This window comes from Pelecanus crispus, chromosome 5, assembly GCF_030463565.1.
Source record: "Pelecanus crispus isolate bPelCri1 chromosome 5, bPelCri1.pri, whole genome shotgun sequence".
In the NCBI taxonomy this organism is placed as follows: domain Eukaryota; kingdom Metazoa; phylum Chordata; class Aves; order Pelecaniformes; family Pelecanidae; genus Pelecanus; species Pelecanus crispus.
Window position 1 is genome coordinate 27,061,734 of NC_134647.1, and position 17,074 is coordinate 27,078,807.

At 34.8% G+C, this 17,074-nt stretch overlaps 1 protein-coding gene across 1 annotated transcript in view; it reads right to left on the bottom strand.

Annotated features, from left to right (window-relative positions):
* TTN (titin) overlaps nt 1-17,074 on the bottom strand; it is a 242,336-nt gene that overhangs the window by 127,013 nt on the left and 98,249 nt on the right. The window contains exons 129-150 of the mRNA XM_075710465.1: nt 16,134-16,217; nt 15,660-15,740; nt 13,484-13,567; nt 12,953-13,288; nt 10,926-11,003; nt 10,648-10,722; nt 10,359-10,442; nt 10,074-10,160; nt 9,454-9,534; nt 9,164-9,256; nt 8,865-8,948; nt 7,872-7,976; nt 7,593-7,676; nt 7,158-7,235; nt 6,856-6,939; nt 5,994-6,329; nt 5,278-5,358; nt 4,217-4,300; nt 3,658-3,738; nt 2,178-2,261; nt 702-782; nt 39-119 (exon numbers count right to left, since the gene is read on the bottom strand). Of these exons, the coding sequence (XP_075566580.1) occupies nt 39-119; nt 702-782; nt 2,178-2,261; nt 3,658-3,738; nt 4,217-4,300; nt 5,278-5,358; nt 5,994-6,329; nt 6,856-6,939; nt 7,158-7,235; nt 7,593-7,676; nt 7,872-7,976; nt 8,865-8,948; nt 9,164-9,256; nt 9,454-9,534; nt 10,074-10,160; nt 10,359-10,442; nt 10,648-10,722; nt 10,926-11,003; nt 12,953-13,288; nt 13,484-13,567; nt 15,660-15,740; nt 16,134-16,217 (2,346 nt within the window). The remainder of the gene's footprint in view (nt 1-38; nt 120-701; nt 783-2,177; nt 2,262-3,657; nt 3,739-4,216; nt 4,301-5,277; nt 5,359-5,993; nt 6,330-6,855; nt 6,940-7,157; nt 7,236-7,592; nt 7,677-7,871; nt 7,977-8,864; nt 8,949-9,163; nt 9,257-9,453; nt 9,535-10,073; nt 10,161-10,358; nt 10,443-10,647; nt 10,723-10,925; nt 11,004-12,952; nt 13,289-13,483; nt 13,568-15,659; nt 15,741-16,133; nt 16,218-17,074) is intronic.

Genomic DNA, 17,074 nt, shown 5'->3' on the forward strand with positions numbered 1-17,074 from the left:
CTTTGCAATTTGCAGGAAGAGATGATGAAGCTATATACCTCTAGGTGCTGGAGCCTCCTCTTTTCTGTGAACAGTAGAAATTTCTTCTTCTATGTGCATCTCCTCATAAACTTCATGTACTTGAAAGATATTAGTTAAATACTTGAATTAACTTAGAATATCAGAAAAAAAGACAATGTGAAAGATAAAGAACAAATACAATCAAATATTCAAGCTTATCTTAAGATACACAGGTCTATTTTATATCTACCCTCAAAATTAGGATTTATTCAAATGAGGGAAGAAAAAACATCTTGTATCCTACCCTGATCTGACCTCTGCAGCTTGCCAGAAGAAAGATGCGTGGTATGTCCTAAACTGAGCTACTTGCTTGAGTGCAAAGAGAATAGGCCCTGTCTATCTCAGCTCTGTCAATTTTCTATTCCCCCCCCCCCCTCCCCGCCCCCCGCCTTGGACGGATCTCAAGTAGCAGGGTCCCTTACAATTGTCTCTTTTGCACATAAAACTAATTTTCCCCTTAAGAACAACTATGGGTGATAAAATTTTTAAATTTTTTAAAATTAATTTTATACTGTTGCAGCTAACTAAAGCTGCTAACTTAACTCTAGTTTATGGTAGACAGAATGTTCTATTCTGTATAATTATTTATATATGAAAACATACTTTTTTATCCTTCAAATCCTACTCAAAATTTCTTGTACCTTTAAGGTGTGAAGGTTCTTCTTTAGGTAGAGCAGGAGGTATTTTTTCTTTGCGGACAGCTTTCTTTGGTACTTCAGGAACTTAAAAATATTGGTTTATTTTAGAAATTTGCACTAGGAAATAAGTAGTACATTTTTGTAGAACAATAAAATTTCTAATAGAACAATATGAAAATACATGGTATTAACCATGTATGAATACAACGCAACAACTTCACTTTCTGGAGTTCACTGTTTTTCTGACTCCTAGCACTTACAGGTCTGAATTTGCCCTTCTCTGAAAAGTTAGCAGTTAGTTTTGGGTTTTTTTCTTATCAAACAATCTTTAGGAATTTTGGCAATTTAAAGGGTTTTATTTTTTTTAAATTTCAAAATTACCTTTAAAACCAAGGCAAAATTCCAGTGTGATTAAGTAAATATTATGTTTCAAACATCTATAGAGTTCTTCAGCACTGGAATTTTATTACAAAACTATGTTTCTATGAAAAAATCTTTGTAGCTTTGTATTTTGTCCTCATTTAAAGTCTTAACTAAATCTTGATTTTATTAAAGCCCCTGATGTGACTGCAGAGAGTGCTTCTGCAAACAAGCTTCTGCCACAACCTTTTAGATTTTTTTTTAATGTATTGTCAGAGAAAGTATTTTGGGAAATAGAACATGAGACAAAAAGTCAAAAAAATATAAGGCTAATCCCTGGCCCTGTTATGAATTTCCTGTCTATGAAATGTCTTTGTATATGTCTAATTTTGTTTTTTAAATTTTAAATTCTTCATGTAGAATGTATCAATCTGTTTGAGCAGCTGCTAACACAAGACAAAAATAAGAACTTATAGAAAATGGTCCTTGAATTTGTTTTCCTGAATGATGAATCTTAACAATTGTAGACTATCTTAACAATTGTTCATTAGTTTAACATGTGAAGAAAGGTGCTGAAATATTTTTTGAATTCTTTGTAAATGGTTGCAAAATTATTAATGTTTTTAATCTCTGATCTCCCTATACATATGCTCTCTTCCTAAGATAAAAACAAAGAAACACACAGACAAAATTTATTCTTACAACAAGAGATCAAATGGAAGAAAACAGTGTATATAGCGCCTGGTCATGTTGTTCAAGAAAAACAAGCATGTTGGGTTCCTCACTTGATACCTCACTTTTGAACAAGGCTAGAGAAAATCCATTTGGAGGTCATGTACCTTTAGCTGGAGGAGCTTTTTCTGTAGGTACAGCAGCAGGTATTTTCTTCAGTGGGACAGTTTTCTTTGTCACTGCAGGTACTTCAAAGATAGTATATTTTTTAAAGAAAATTATAATATACAAAGTGTAAGTAACAAAGACGCAACGACAGACGCATCTAAGGAAACATTAGAATGAACACATTAAATAACGGATTAGCACATGGATGGAATGACAAAGATGAATAACTGATTTGTAGGGAACATATTGCTTTATAGATTGCTTGAACAGTTGGTGTACCTTTATCTGCTGGAGCTTCTGGTTCACTAGGAATAATAACAGGGACTTTTTCTTCTGTTGGAACTTCTTCATAAACTTCAGGCTCTTTAAAGATATTAGTTTATTTTACATTTTTAAATATTATTTACAAGACAAGATTAGAAAGACAACTTATAATGCCAAAATGCAGATGTATATATGGGCAAAGAGCTGTTTGAACATAAATTATTTAAATATCTCATTTCAGCCTGATCATTTATCTACTAATGCTAGACATGACCATTTCAAATAAGTAAAATAGAAGTTTACAGAAATTTTATTTTCTAGTTACTTCATTCTGTGTATTAGATAGAAATTTTAATTAAATTTCACATGTCCTCATCTGGCGTTAACTATCTATATCCCAGCTCAAAAATTAATTAAGTCTTACTCTAGATGTCTCTTAAACTAGTGTCTACTCTAAGATCATTTCTTTGGTCCAATGTGGCTAAAGTGCTTTCCTGGATTAGAAACTTAGTTTGTCTCTTATTTATGTTTCTTTCTCCCATTAATGGAGGAGAAAAGAACATTTAAAAAATGCTGAACTATAACTAAATTTGTGGGGAAAGAGGGTCTCAAAGACATGGATGGAAGTTTCTTTTAAATAATTTTTTAAAAATGAATTGAAAATGTCTCATATTTTACAGAACAATCTAGAGCATGAATTGGTATATTCTCTGCAATTTGCTGCTTGGTAGGTATGTCATTGATGTACCTTCATAGAAAGGAGGCTCCTCTTCTCTAGGAATAATGGTGGGTAATTTCTCTTCAAGGACAGCTCTCTTATGAAACTCAGGAACTTCAAAGATATTAGCTTTCTTTTAGTAACCTCAAAATAATTTTCAACTTTTAAAATCCCAAACAGAAATAAACCCAGAACACTAACTTCTTTTGAGGTCCCAAATACTGTGCCTTTTCAAGAATGAAATATTATACAGTTCTAGAACAGTCTCGCTGGAACAATTAATTATGTGAAGAAATTTATAGTTTCTGCTCTCAAAGAGCATAAGCCATTTGCTTTTCTCGCTGCATCGTCATGCTTTTCCTTCTCATATATTGAACAGCTTTAATGGTTTTAGCTTACTAGGTCTTGCCCTATTACTTCTCCACCAATATCATGACCAATGTATTGGCTTCAAAACCACAGTTTAAACTAAATTCACAACTATATTACAAATTTAAAGGACCGAAGGTTTACATACTGCTAGTGTAAGTAGTGGTACCTCCTCAGCATATTTTTATTCATAAATCAATGTATTTACTGTTTAGCACATGTATAGCACATATCTGAAATGTTTGCCTCAGAGTTTTCAATTTATCACTGAGAGCTGAATCTGCACTTAGAGACTAGATACTCTTGCCATGGTGTAAAGAACATGAGGATCATTTTAGAAGGTATGAGTTGGGAAAAACAACACAAATATTTCCTTTCCATAAAATCTCGTATCAGAGGTTCCTTTACCTTTCATTGGTGGAACTTCTATTTCAGCTGTATGTGTAGGTTTCTTTTCTTCAGGGACAGTTCTTTTGAGAATGGCTGGCCCTTTAAGATATAATTTACTTTTAGGGCTTTCAAAGTTATTTGGAAGAAGTTAGAAAGAAGAAGAGCAAATCTAACAAGGAAGATTCATGAAACAACAAACAATTAAATGCTTCCTGAAAGAACATCTATGTTAATTTTGAAGATTAGACAGAAGAATAACATACTAAAAAAACATTCTTGAAAGATGGCCATACATTTGGATGGTGGAATCTCCTTCCTTTTCAGAAGAAACAAAAATATTCTTTCTTTTTGAACTACCTTCAGATGTAGCTTAATGACAAAACACACATTTCTTAAAGCGACTCTCACATATTTTCAACAAATTACTTGAAACCAACAGGCAAAACCAGACTCAATCACAAACAGTTGAAAAAAACACTGTGGGGACATAAAACATATGCACATCTTTCTCAACAAATAAGACAAAAGACTGAAATCAGAGTTCATGATTCATGAGGACAATGCAGAAGAAGTATACCTTTAGCTGGCAGAGTCACTTCCTTTTTAGGAACAGCAGGTAGTACTTTTTCCTTTGGAACAGGTTTCTTCGGCACCACTGGCACTTTAAAGACATTAGTATTTTTTTAAGAGCTTTTGCAGTATGAATATTATGTAAGAATAGAAGTTAAACAAAAAGCAAACAATGCAGGAGCCAGAAAATGGAGAAAAATACAAAATACAATGTCCTCAATTGCTATTGAGTGGTGACCTTGCAGGCCACCCATCTGGACTATTTTACTTGGATTCACATAGCTAGAATCTTCAGTATTCACTGAAAGAATTCATTGTTCTTGCTAGGTGAATTTTGGACTGGGATAAGCCTTAACAATTAGGTTTCATGAACTATCAGCTCTAATTAATGCCAGCTGGGAATATGGTAAGGTTTTAATTTCCTATCAACTAACTCCAAGTCTTTATGCAAAAAACCTCCCCTTTCCCACTGTTTTAATTCTGATAATCTATATGAGAAACAACTATAGAAGTTAGCACAAAATGAATTTCTGGCAAATTAAGTGCTCTGAATAAAAAATTACAGAGCTCCAGACTAGTACAGAAGCTCTAGTAGCATCCACTGCCAATTGCTATTCATGACACTTAACCATTTGTAGAGTCTGATACAGAGAACACCTATTAAGATTATATGCATTCCAACACATCATTAGGTTGAAGAAGGTCTTAGATTTTTAGTATTCTGTAGGAAACTAGAGTTTCACTGATATGGCACTACAGCTCAACCGACTTTTATTAATTTATTCATCTGCTTGTTTTCAATGATTAGCTATAAAATGTCACAATATTGTGACTGTAAAAATTAAATCTTGAAGGTCATGCCTGTACTTCCTTTGTCCTCAGAAAGTAATGTGTGTCAGTCTTGATTTGTTTTTTTTTTTTTAGTAACTTAATCCCTGTCTCTGACTGTACTGCAAAAGAAAGTTAAGGGTCTAGCAGTAAAATCAGAATAGCTAAATTACTGGATTTGGGGATTCAGAGACTCAGGCAAAAGGTTGTGCTTTTAAATTTATCTAATAGCTGATGTACCTTTAGCTGGTGGAACTTCTTTTTTAGGAACAGGAAGAGGTACTTTTTCTTCTGGCAGAGGTCTTCTAGGCACCTCAGACACTTCAAAAAATATTTCATTATGGATTTTAAGTTACTTATGAGGAATTACAACAGATAAAAAGACAGCAAGCAGAGCAATCACTCATTTGTAGAGGAACCATCTCATCATTTACACAGAGACAAGTGGGTAGCCACTTATCTCAGAGTTCTTGAGCAATGAAAGGTAAGGAATACCAGTGTACATCTGCCTGGTACATTTTAGATGCACTTTCTGTTTGGCATGGGGGATCCTATGAACATAAATTTAAACGATGAGAAGGTCCTACATGAGTTTGAACATCTCTCTAATTCACAGGAGCTAAACTGGGCAAAAGAAACAAATATTGACACATAAAAATATTTAATTCAGGCTGAAGCTGAACTGCATCAGAAAATTATCATTTGCTTTGCTTGTGTCATATCTACACTAACACACTCTTGGGCAGTCAGATGGGGAATCCTCCCATTCCACTCTGAAGGGAAGAATTCCTCAATAAGGAGTACGAGAGAAACAATCTTTGAATGGATTTATCATTACCAGCAACAGACAGACATAGGAATACAAATGGGAAAAAATATAAACACCCAAAGGAATCTTAAGCAGTAGCTGGGAACTCAAAAAACTATAAGAATAAAGAAATAATGACTTTATGTACCTATAGCTGGTTGGATTTCGTAAGGCTCCTCATACACCTCCTCATATTTCTCATAGATCTCTTCCTTCTCTTTAAACTCATACTTTTCATAGACATCTTCTTTCTCCTCAGCCTCCTCTTCATATTCCTGTTCCTGAATCTCCTTGTATCTCTCAGGTTCTTCAGGTTCCTCATATGCCTCAACTTCTTCAGTTTCCTGAACCTTCTCAAACTCTTCAATACTTTCATATGTCTCATACTTCTCATACTCTTCATATGTATACTCATACTTCTCCACCACAGGAGCAGAAGCAGGGACTTTTTCTTTCCGGACAAGTCTCTTGGATACTTCAGGCACTTTACAAACAGTATAATTGTTACTACCTTACAAGTATTTAATTTTTTTTTTTTTTACAGTTAGTCAAGAATCCACATAGAACAGAAAATGTTCATGATAACCACAAGCATAAGTTACATTAAAATATCAGAACATGCTTCTATCATAAAAGATTTTAGGAATGAAGAGGAAAAACAAATCTTTGAGAGAAATAAGAAGAAATATATCTGTACCTTTAGTCAGTATTTGTTCTTTGGGTTTGGGCACAACAGCTGGCACTTTCTCTTCTGCAACAGCTCTTTTACGCACCTCAGGGACTTTAAAGATATGGATTTCTTTTAGGATTTTTTAAAAAACAACTTAAGGCAGTATAAGTTAAAAAGCACAAGAAACAGAGCTTTGTGGTTCTACAATGAGAACATTGATAATGCAGAGTTTTAACATAAATTTGAGCAGAAATCTCATACAACAAAGACAAAAGTTAGAAAGAAGAAGGCCAAGAGTATTTTTAGCAGAAATAGTAATTATAATCAGCAGTATATATACCTTTTGCAGCTGGAACCTCCACTTTTTCAGGGGGGGCAACAGGTACCTTCTCTTCAGGAGCAACCTTCTTAGGTATCTTGGGTACTTTAAAGATAGGACCTAACTTCAGTGTTCTTTTACACAATTTTTAAATAGACACAAACCCAGAAGCTTACAAACAGCAGAACAGAAACTTACAAGCAAACAAATACTATAATGACAAGTATAACACAAGACAGATATACTAAAATGTCCCTTTCTAAACTCAACTTGTATGAAGAATGTTATCTATTAATGATAACAGCTTTTACGAACTGCAATACCTTTGGCTGGTGGAGCTGGCACCTTTTTAGGAACAGGTTCTTTCTCTTCAGGAACAGGTTTCTTAGGCATCTCAGGCACTTTAAAGACATTTTATTTTAAGAAAGTCATCAGCCAGTAGTATGAGAAAGACAACAGAAAACATATACAAACAGACACGATGAAATAAGAACTGATCTGCAGAATACATTTTAAATGTTTTAAAGATGAAAGAGAAATAAAAATAAAAGACACTTTATATCCATAAGCAGACTTCTTGAACAAGTCAAATCTTTCTGTGCCTATTTTTCACTAGGAATTTGACAGGCACTCTGAGATGTCAATACGGAAAGACAGCAGGGACACAAAACTAACATAAATAACAAACAAAATAAAATAAATAGAGACACTGATTGAGAATAATGACACTTTGTTTTCCTAGGCATTAATTTATGTACCTTTTGCTGGAGGAACCTCCAGTTTCTCAGGAGCCGGTACAGGTATTTTTTCTTTTGGGACAGGTTTCTTAGGAATCTCTGGCTCTTTAAAGATATTATTGCGCAAACACATTTCAAAATTACTTTCAGAGCATTGGAAACATGAAAAAACATGAAACAAGATCACAAGCTCCCCCAAAAGATCATTAAGATTTACATACAACTTAGAACAAGAAATAAAGATCAATTTTAATGAACCCAAAAGATCTCATGAGTAACTTGCAAGAAAAGATCGTGTACCTTTTGCTGGTATAGTTTCCTCTGGAATAGTTTCCTCCTCTTCTTCCTCAGGAACAAAAATGGGAACCTTTTCTTCAGGCACAACTTTCTTTACCACCTCAGGCACTTTAAAGATATTATTTTAAGAACTTTACTTTCACATCATCACAAAGAAAAAATCATAACATAAAACACAAGGACACCAACTTCAAAGTAACAATAATAATAAACATAAGGGAAACTCTATTAGTTATTTTTTACTCCCCGAAAACAGCAAAGTGCAATTGGGTTATAAGGATTATATGAAGATTAGCTCTTTTGCCCAATTCTTTATTACACAGCACCATTGCCAGTGGAAAATATTAGCAAGATATGCTACAAACAAGAAGTTGTAGAAGATTATTAGCATCTAATTTTCTACATAAAAAACTTCCATTGTCTGCTTTTCAACTTTTTCTAAAAAACTCAGCTGCTGAGGTAGAATTTGCTCAGCACCAAAGGGTGACCTCTGCGAGAGTCTGCCTCCACTTTGAATTTCAGATTTAGGGTATATCTTCTGGTTATTTGTATGGTCAGTTGTGATTTGATTTTGTTTTTATATAGGTTTAGCTAAAAGGCTTGAGATTTTAGCATACTGTCAAGATACATGTCAGAATGATCTCCCTGAATTGAAGAATTTCCAGGTAAAGGCCCCAAAATATTATTCCAAGTATTTAAATTAATTTAAACATTAGTTCTGAATAATGATATCACAATGGATTATTTCATTCACAGCAAAAATGGAAAACAAGCAGATCATTCAAGGCCTGATTCTCAGCCCACTGAAGTCAATAACAAAATAGACAATCAAGCCCGGCCTGAGACCTAACACTGCTCAGTACAGGGGAGCAGCAGGGTGCTAGAATCAAGGATCTGACTTTACATGAGTACAAACTGATCTTTAAAATGAGGTTCCACTGAAATATAAAAGTGTAAGGGAAAGGAATTATCTGCATAAACCACAATGTGATATACCTTTAGCTGGTGGAATTTTCTTTACTTTAGGAACTGCAACAGGTACTTTTTCTTCTGGGACAGCTCTCTTGGGCACCTCTGGCACTTTAAAGACATTGTTTTGATAAGAAATTTTCAATTACTTTTAGAGCATCAAAACTACTAAAACCATGGAACGAAGTCACAAAGACCAATAAGATGAAGAAAATTCCCCTCAGAAGGATAATAAAGGTTTACATCCAGCTTAAAACAACAGAGATGAAGATCTTTCAATGAACTGAACAAAGCGCTCTGATAATTTTCAAGAAGGAAGGGTGTACCTTTTGCTGGTATCTCTGGAACAGCTTCCTCTTCCTCTTCTTCAGGAACAAAAATAGGTACCTCTTCAGGGGGAGGTCTTGGTATTTCCAGCACTTCAAAGATAGTATTTAATTGTAGAAAACTTGGACACAAATCAGAAACTGAGAGACAACTTACACAGAAGCTAAAGAGTGTGATTTGGCAAGCACATTTGTCACAAATTTCTACGATACTTTAGTTAAATTCTAATGACAAATGTACAGAAACAATAAGAAGCATCATCCACATGTTAAGTTATAAGGACAGATACCTTTGGCTGGTGGAGGTTCTGGCTTTTTATGTACAGGGACAGGTACTTTCTTTTCTGGAACTTTCTTGGGCACTTCAGGCACTTTAAAGACATTTTTGTTTAAGAAATTAATTTTCAATGTAACATAAAATATAGTAAAATGAAAATTGTATAACTGATACTAAGATAACTACACAAATACAGTAAAATTTAATTGTGTACGAAAGATAACATTGATTTTATCCACACATCTATGCACAGATGTAAACTTACAAACACAGACTACAGCATTACAAATTGACATAGTAAGGCTAAGAGTGAAGTCTGGCTGTTTAGGCACATTCTTTATATTTTGGAGCATCTGTTTTTGAAACAGCAACTAATTTTTAATAATTTAGATATTTAAGATCCAAAAGACAGAGACAATACAAGACACAAACATAGAAATTTTCAAAGTGTAGGGTAAGCATAGCAACCATGACTAACAGAAACGGCCACAATACAGTGTCCTGATCAAACACAGGTCAGTGAGTGGTTCAGTATCAAACACACCAGGATGAGGAATGGGATTGTTACTTGCACTCTTCTAAAGCTGAAGAAACAAAACTAGAATTATGCAGTTGAACCAGAATCTGGTGTACCTTTGGCTGGTGGAAGTTCTTCCACTTTTTTAGGCACTGGGACAAGTACCTTCTCTTCTGGCACAGGTTTCTTTGGTACTTCATGCACTTTAAAGATATTATCGTAGTTTAAGAATTTCATTTTTGAACCATAGGGTAAAGAACAATTATGTGAATCAATAAAGTGGAATGACAAAGAACAACTGTCAAGAATAGAAAACTCTCTTCACTACATTACATTAAAGAGGAAAGGTGAACAAAGACAGATTTTTTTTTTTTAACACATTCAGTCAAGAGCTGATATACCTTTGGCTGGTGGAACTTCCTTCTTTTTTGGTACAGGAACAGGAACCTTCTCTTCTGGCACAGGTTTCTTCAGCACTTCTGGAACTTAGTAAGATATTATTGTAAATTGACCTTGGCATAAGAATCTAAAACACCATGACATACAAGCCAGTGACACTAAACAATTGAACACAAAGAACCACAATTCTTAAAAGTAACAACCCTTTACTATCCCAGTGTTTAACACAGTGAGAAGACAAATGGAGTCTAGAAGACCTTTCTGATCACAGCTAATTACAAGTGCATATACCTTTTGCTGGGGGAGCTTCCTTCTTCGGCACTTGGATTTTCTTTTCAAGTACAGGTTTCTTCGGTACCTCAGGCACTTCAAAAACATTATTTTTGTTAAAAAATAACCCACAAGCTATTCAAAACAGAAATGAAACAAAGAACAGAGCAGCACAAACATTTGATATGAAGAGCCCCCTCCAAAAAGAAAAGAAAAAAGTAACAATCAAGTAAGGCATCTGAAAAATACTGTGAATTACATGTTCAGAGGATGTCTGCTAACATAGAGTCAATATATACCTTTTGCTGGAGGAGCTTCTTTTTTCTTCAGAACAGGTATTTTTTCCTCTGGAACAGGCTTCTTGGGAACCTCAGGCACTTGAAAGATACCATTAATGTTTTTAGGTATTTACTTCTAAAACAACAGGAACATAAAGTGCAAGCAAGCATCACAAATACATACCCAAAACATACAGCTATGATTTAACATGGTTTGATCATTAAGACAAAATAAAATAGCAAACAGATTATATTAATTGCTGTTATGTCCATTCTCCCTGCTCAGCTATTGACGCCATCAATAAAAATGGTTTTAACTTCAAGGGCTTATTTGCTGATCAAAAGATTTGAGTTAAGACAGAGTTTGACTTTTTAGAACCAGCTATTAAAGAAGATTAAGTGTCAGGTGGGGAAACCTGCAAAAATACAATTTTTTTTTTTCCTCCAATTTTTGGATATTTATTACAAACATTATAATAAACAACTATTTAATTGCTGTATTAGATATTTAGTGGTTTTACTACTTCTCCTTATTTTCCCCTAGAGCTATGACCCTAATGCTTCTCAGGCATGTAATAGGTTGCATCTGATCATGTTGAATAAACCAATTTTGTATATGTATTGAATATATATCGCTGATTACATTTTCTTCCTCAGAAATTTCCAAGTGCTTTCTACATGTAAAAAGCAAGCACATCAGGTTTATCAATTGATTTTCTTCAAACACAGAACTATGGACACATTATAAGTATCCAGCAGGTTTTACCACAATTTGTTGGGTAATGGCAATGTTTATGAGTTTACTGAGATGAAAAAAAATAAAATCCTGACTGATGAAATCAATAGATTTTCCCTTTAACTGCAGTGAGGGAAAGGTTTCAACTAAAATGTATCTTAAAGTTTTTTGTACTCCAAACCCCAGAAATATCCATACAAGTTTTATGATGACAGGAGAGTAATCCCACTGGCTCTGAGCATACTGAAGAAAGTTTGGAGTGCAGATGAATTAAGCAACTACTATGATAGAGTCAAAGGAAATTTTAGCTAACCCTAATCTTCCTGTTCAGGATTAACCTGGCTTTTGCAGTGTACATACACCCTGGCCTTTTCTTTACCAGGAAAAATGTGCTAATCAGATGTCAAAATTCTAGTGCAAACAATGTTAAATATAGTTCTGGTATTCACTAATTAGTCAAAGGAAATGCTGAACTTTTTTTGGGGGGAAGAGACACTGTGGAATGATTTGCATCAGGACTGGAAAATATACATATTTAAGTACTCTCAGATGATTATGTAATTTTGGAAAATCGGATATAGCTACATATAAAGTCTACATCTTTATATTACAATGTAGAAAGGCTTTATTACCAAGATCTTGGCGTGACCTAGTTGTCCTTTCTAAGTAGTGAATAGTATGTTCATCCTGTACTAATAATGTTGAAAATTTACAGCAGTACATAAAAATTATTCCTAATGAAGACACCTAAAACTAAAAGAATTTAAATATGGCAGTTTAATAGAACTTTTATATCTTTGCTTTCCAGGAAAATATATTATTCCCTTCAGGAAATAAATAAACAACAACTATAGGGTTTTCAAAGATTTCTGAGAGGAATCCAATGCAACCTATGTTGCTAAATCAATTATTTTCAAGTGCCCTACCTATTTTCTAGATAAACATATTTTTTGTCTGTGATTGCAGAATTCTCATAAACACCTCTAAGTATTTCAAGCACAGTGTGATAACAAAATTGGACCCCAGACGAGGATGAAATAAAGCTCAGTTAAATTTTCTTAGTGGGTTATACAGACTTCATATGAAAGAGGAACGAACATGTATGACATGGAACATTTTAATTTGTAGAGGTGGTAGTAAAGAGTAGACATACAGCCATCACACACTTTCTACACTACATACTAATCATTAAACATCCTGAAAAAAGGCACACTGTAAAGCACAATGGAACATATTAAAACAAAACTTTGGTACATTAACAGAATGAAAAGATACTACTTTTCCTCATACCAAACATAAAATTAAAGTATACCTCTAACTGGTGGCGGAGCCTCCTCTTCATACTGGAGAATTTCTGACTCTTCCTCCTCATATTCAGGTACTTCCTCTTCATAATAAGCAGCTGCTTCTTCATAACTGGTGACTTCTTCCTCTTCATATTGAGGAACTTCTTCATATTGAGGAACTTCCTCCTCATAGTGACTAACTTCTTCATAATGGTGGACTTCCTCCTTGTAATGGATTACTTCCTTCTCATATCTGGTGGCTTCTTCCTCTTCGTATTTTGGAATCTCTTCTTCCTCTTCATACTGAGGAACTTCAACGTACACCTTTTCTTTTCGGACAACTGTCTTGCGTACTTCAGGCACTTAAAAAGATATCAATTAAAAGAATCTTAAAATTTGGCACATAGATCTTACTAATAAAAATGATCGCAAGGCATTGTCAAGTAAGAATTAAACCAAAGAACATTCCATAGAAAACAAATCAGTATTCACTCTACATGGAACATACAAGACACAAAAAACATTTATAGCATATTTCAATACTCTATCCAGTATACCTTTGGCTGGTGGTCTTGCCATTTTTTTAGGAGGATAAATTGGTACTCTTTCTTCAGTGATAGCCCTCTCTGGTACATCAGGCACTTAAAAGATACAGTACATTTACATTTAAGAATTTTAAAAGTGTTGTTTAAAAGCAAAAATGTTGTTGGCAAGAAACACAAAAAGATATCTTACAAATACACAGCTGATATGTAAAAGACAAGTGTGCTTATTGACACTGGACATGTAATTATGGAAGACATTAGGCTGCTATTCAATTAAGTAACAATAAACATTTCAGGATCCCAATATAAACAACTGTAATACGACTCCTGCTTCATCCACTGCTGCCAGCAGTGAAGTTAAGCTTGCTAATGGGCAGAACTCAAACTGCAAGTTCAACCAATTACAAAATCACTAAATCCCACTGTTCTCTCTGGCAGCAGTGACACTTTGCACTACCTCAGTAATAGATAGAGTCCTCAATCACTGGTAATGAAAGATTTGCATAGGGAACTCTAGATGAAGATGAGGGAGCATGTAGAGAAAACCTTTGCGAGTGACTGACAATGGATAAGAGCTCTAGTCTAATTAAAGGCAAAAGAATTCATTGCTCAGTGAGGAAGGTATTTCTGTTCTTCTGTCGATTTCTTTACAAAGTGGCTTGTTTGTTCAGGCATGGCAAGGAGCCATTCCCAATAAGAACAGGAAAATTTCCAAAAGATTAAGGTGTGAATATGTTCATTTTTTAAGATTCATTCAGGAAAGAATGCATACTATGTTTCAGCAGCATAGTCTCTTTTTCACAACAGCAGTGCCTGGATCTTGTCTTCTGAGGCAGGTGTCTTGGGAAATTTATGACCAACATAACTGGAAATTGCCCAGAAAATTATCCTAGCATTTTAATGTCTGGGAGACTACTAGACTTGCCAAGTTAGGGAATAACTTTGGCATTTTCTTAACAGATCGGAGATCTTTTTTGATCTTCTTAAGAGATGGAATCCATTCTCTCAGTGACAGATTTGAGAATTTCTACATGCTTTCTTCATGACAAGCTACAGTGAGCGTAGATGACTGGCTGCCACAAGTCTTGATGCTTGCTAATTGTGTGTTATTTTTGGGACAATGTGAAAACTGACCAGCTCTTTAAATAATTTCTGGCAGAGCCCTGCTTGATATTTAATTGTAAGTGCCAGGTACATCTGCATTTAAAATCTTAAACTAAAATTGATTGGAATTGGTAACTTTGGTTGATTTGATGTCAAAACCTGCATTGGGCATGATTGCCCTTGCCAGGAAGATCAGGTTCCTTTGGATTCTTTTGTCCTAGCTACACCACCTCTATTTGGTATCCCATGGGAGAACTGTTGCATTTAATGTCCTTCTGCTTTGACCCTTTTTTCTCCAGACCAGCCAGCATATTACCCCTGCCTTACAGAAAGCCAGTCAAAGATCCTCTTTCATCCTTTTCTTAGTACTCATGATCTGCCTGTCCCCCCATCATTCTCCAGCAGAGAGACTACATAGATTATTTAACTTCACACTGATGTGATTATATTAATCTTTCATGATATGAATATGATAATGCTGTTTATCAACAGCAGCAGATCTGAAAGTAGTAAGTATGAGGCATCTTGTGGCTCATTTTTCACAAATCAATAGATTGCCTCCAAAAGCGATAGAGCAATGAATTTTCTTTCAAAGCTGCTGACTTTGTTCAAAGCCTTTGAGCTGGCAAGTCCAATATAAGGGATTGTACTGTCTCGGCCAGGCAGGCAACAGCAGAGGTGAAGTTCTTTTCTTTGACCTTCAGATTTAGGTGAGGAATTGCTGTCAAAGAACAGGAAAGGACAGGCTTTCTTTTCAGAAAAGGAAAGCATGTTAATATAAATGAAGGAAACGGCTGCCCTGTTTTCCCTTCAAGGTCAAACAGATGGCCAGATTTGCAGTAGAGGACCTACTGAAATGGCTGGGCTTCCACTAGGACAACAGCAGTAAGCCAAGAGGAAAGATTTAAGCCTTTTGTGAGGATGGAATACTGTCCTGTGGTATTCTACAAGCTTCACTTTCAAGATAAACTGGTGATCTGCACAGGACATGAAATTGTGTTGTGTTGTTCTTGTTTTTTTTTTTTTTTTAAAGTAGATTTCAAGATGTAAATTTGGACATAGAATCTTTTTAGTCCATTCATACCTGTGTATGAAATCTCCTCTTCTGTGTGAAGAGAAATGGATACTTCCTCTGACATAGCCCAGTGTTCTTCTTCTGTTGGTACTTCAAAGACAGAGTCTAAAGTTACTATTTTTCCCTGGTGCAATATCACGTACAATAATAAATATCCCATTTGGTGTTTCTTAGAGAGCTAGTTATTATTTCCTGATACCTCCCACACCCAGAGTAACCGGGAAAAATATGGCTCTAGTGTTCCTCAAAGACTTTGTTAAGGTTCCCTTGGGGAACTATGGGACTATGGTGGAACATAGTACTCAACTTTGTAGTGTTAGGTTAGTGGATGGACTCAATGATCCTAAGGGTCTTTTCCAACCTAAGTGATTCTGTGATTCTAGCATTAGAACTTCAAGAAAGGTGCCAGACCAGCAGGCTTGAAGTTCTGGTGGTATTGCATGAGGACAGTCTGTTCATAAATTAATCCATGGGCAGGAGTACCTTCTGGTGGGGGAGACACTTTTCTTTTTGGAACAGCAATGGATACTCTTTCTTCTCTGGCAATTTTCTTTGGTGCTTCTGGCACTTTAAAGATAGTAATTGTAAGAATACTAAATTCTAAAAGAAATTCTCACACTTTCTGAAGTTCATACGAAAGAGTTATAGACAAAAAATTATTGGGAAATAGTACACATTTACATAGCAAAGATACTTATAATAAACACAACAATCACACCAGACATACAAACATACAGACATTTAAATTAATGGAGAAATTGACCAGCTGAAGCTTTAATGCATATTAGCTAGATATGCATGAAGTATTTTGAAGACTCTTAGTTTGGGGGGTTCCAGGAATAAATTCCCCCAATATATTAGACACTTTGAAACACCATGCAATTTTAATAACAGCAGAAATATAGTAAAATATTAAAATAATATCCACTAAAACAATACATATAATATTAGAATAATAGATATATAAACCAAAACACATCAAAAAACAAACAGTATATTCACACATCATGAAGTAAGATGGAATGACTGAGATGAAAGTAAGATGTAAATAGTTTGCCTCTAGGCTCTTCAGAAATGTAATTAAACCACAGAACACCACACAAACAGGATACATAACAAAATCGTTTTCCAAAGCCAAGAAAATTACAGAAACAGAGGATGTATTTGTAAGTTTGAAACCTTTCACTGAATATTGACAGTGTTATAAAACTCTGATAGTTTTTTTTCTAAATGTGTTCATATTCATTTAACAACATCACAGAGTAAATGTCTTCACTCTTCATAGCTTTCAAAAGCTCTTAAGCAGACAGAGTGATCAAAGAAGTTAAGTAGTGTCTAGAAAATGCAAGGAATGCAGGTGTGTGACTGTCACCTTCTGCATTCTTTTGCATGGGAGAAGACAATGGGCCTTTTCATTCATAATC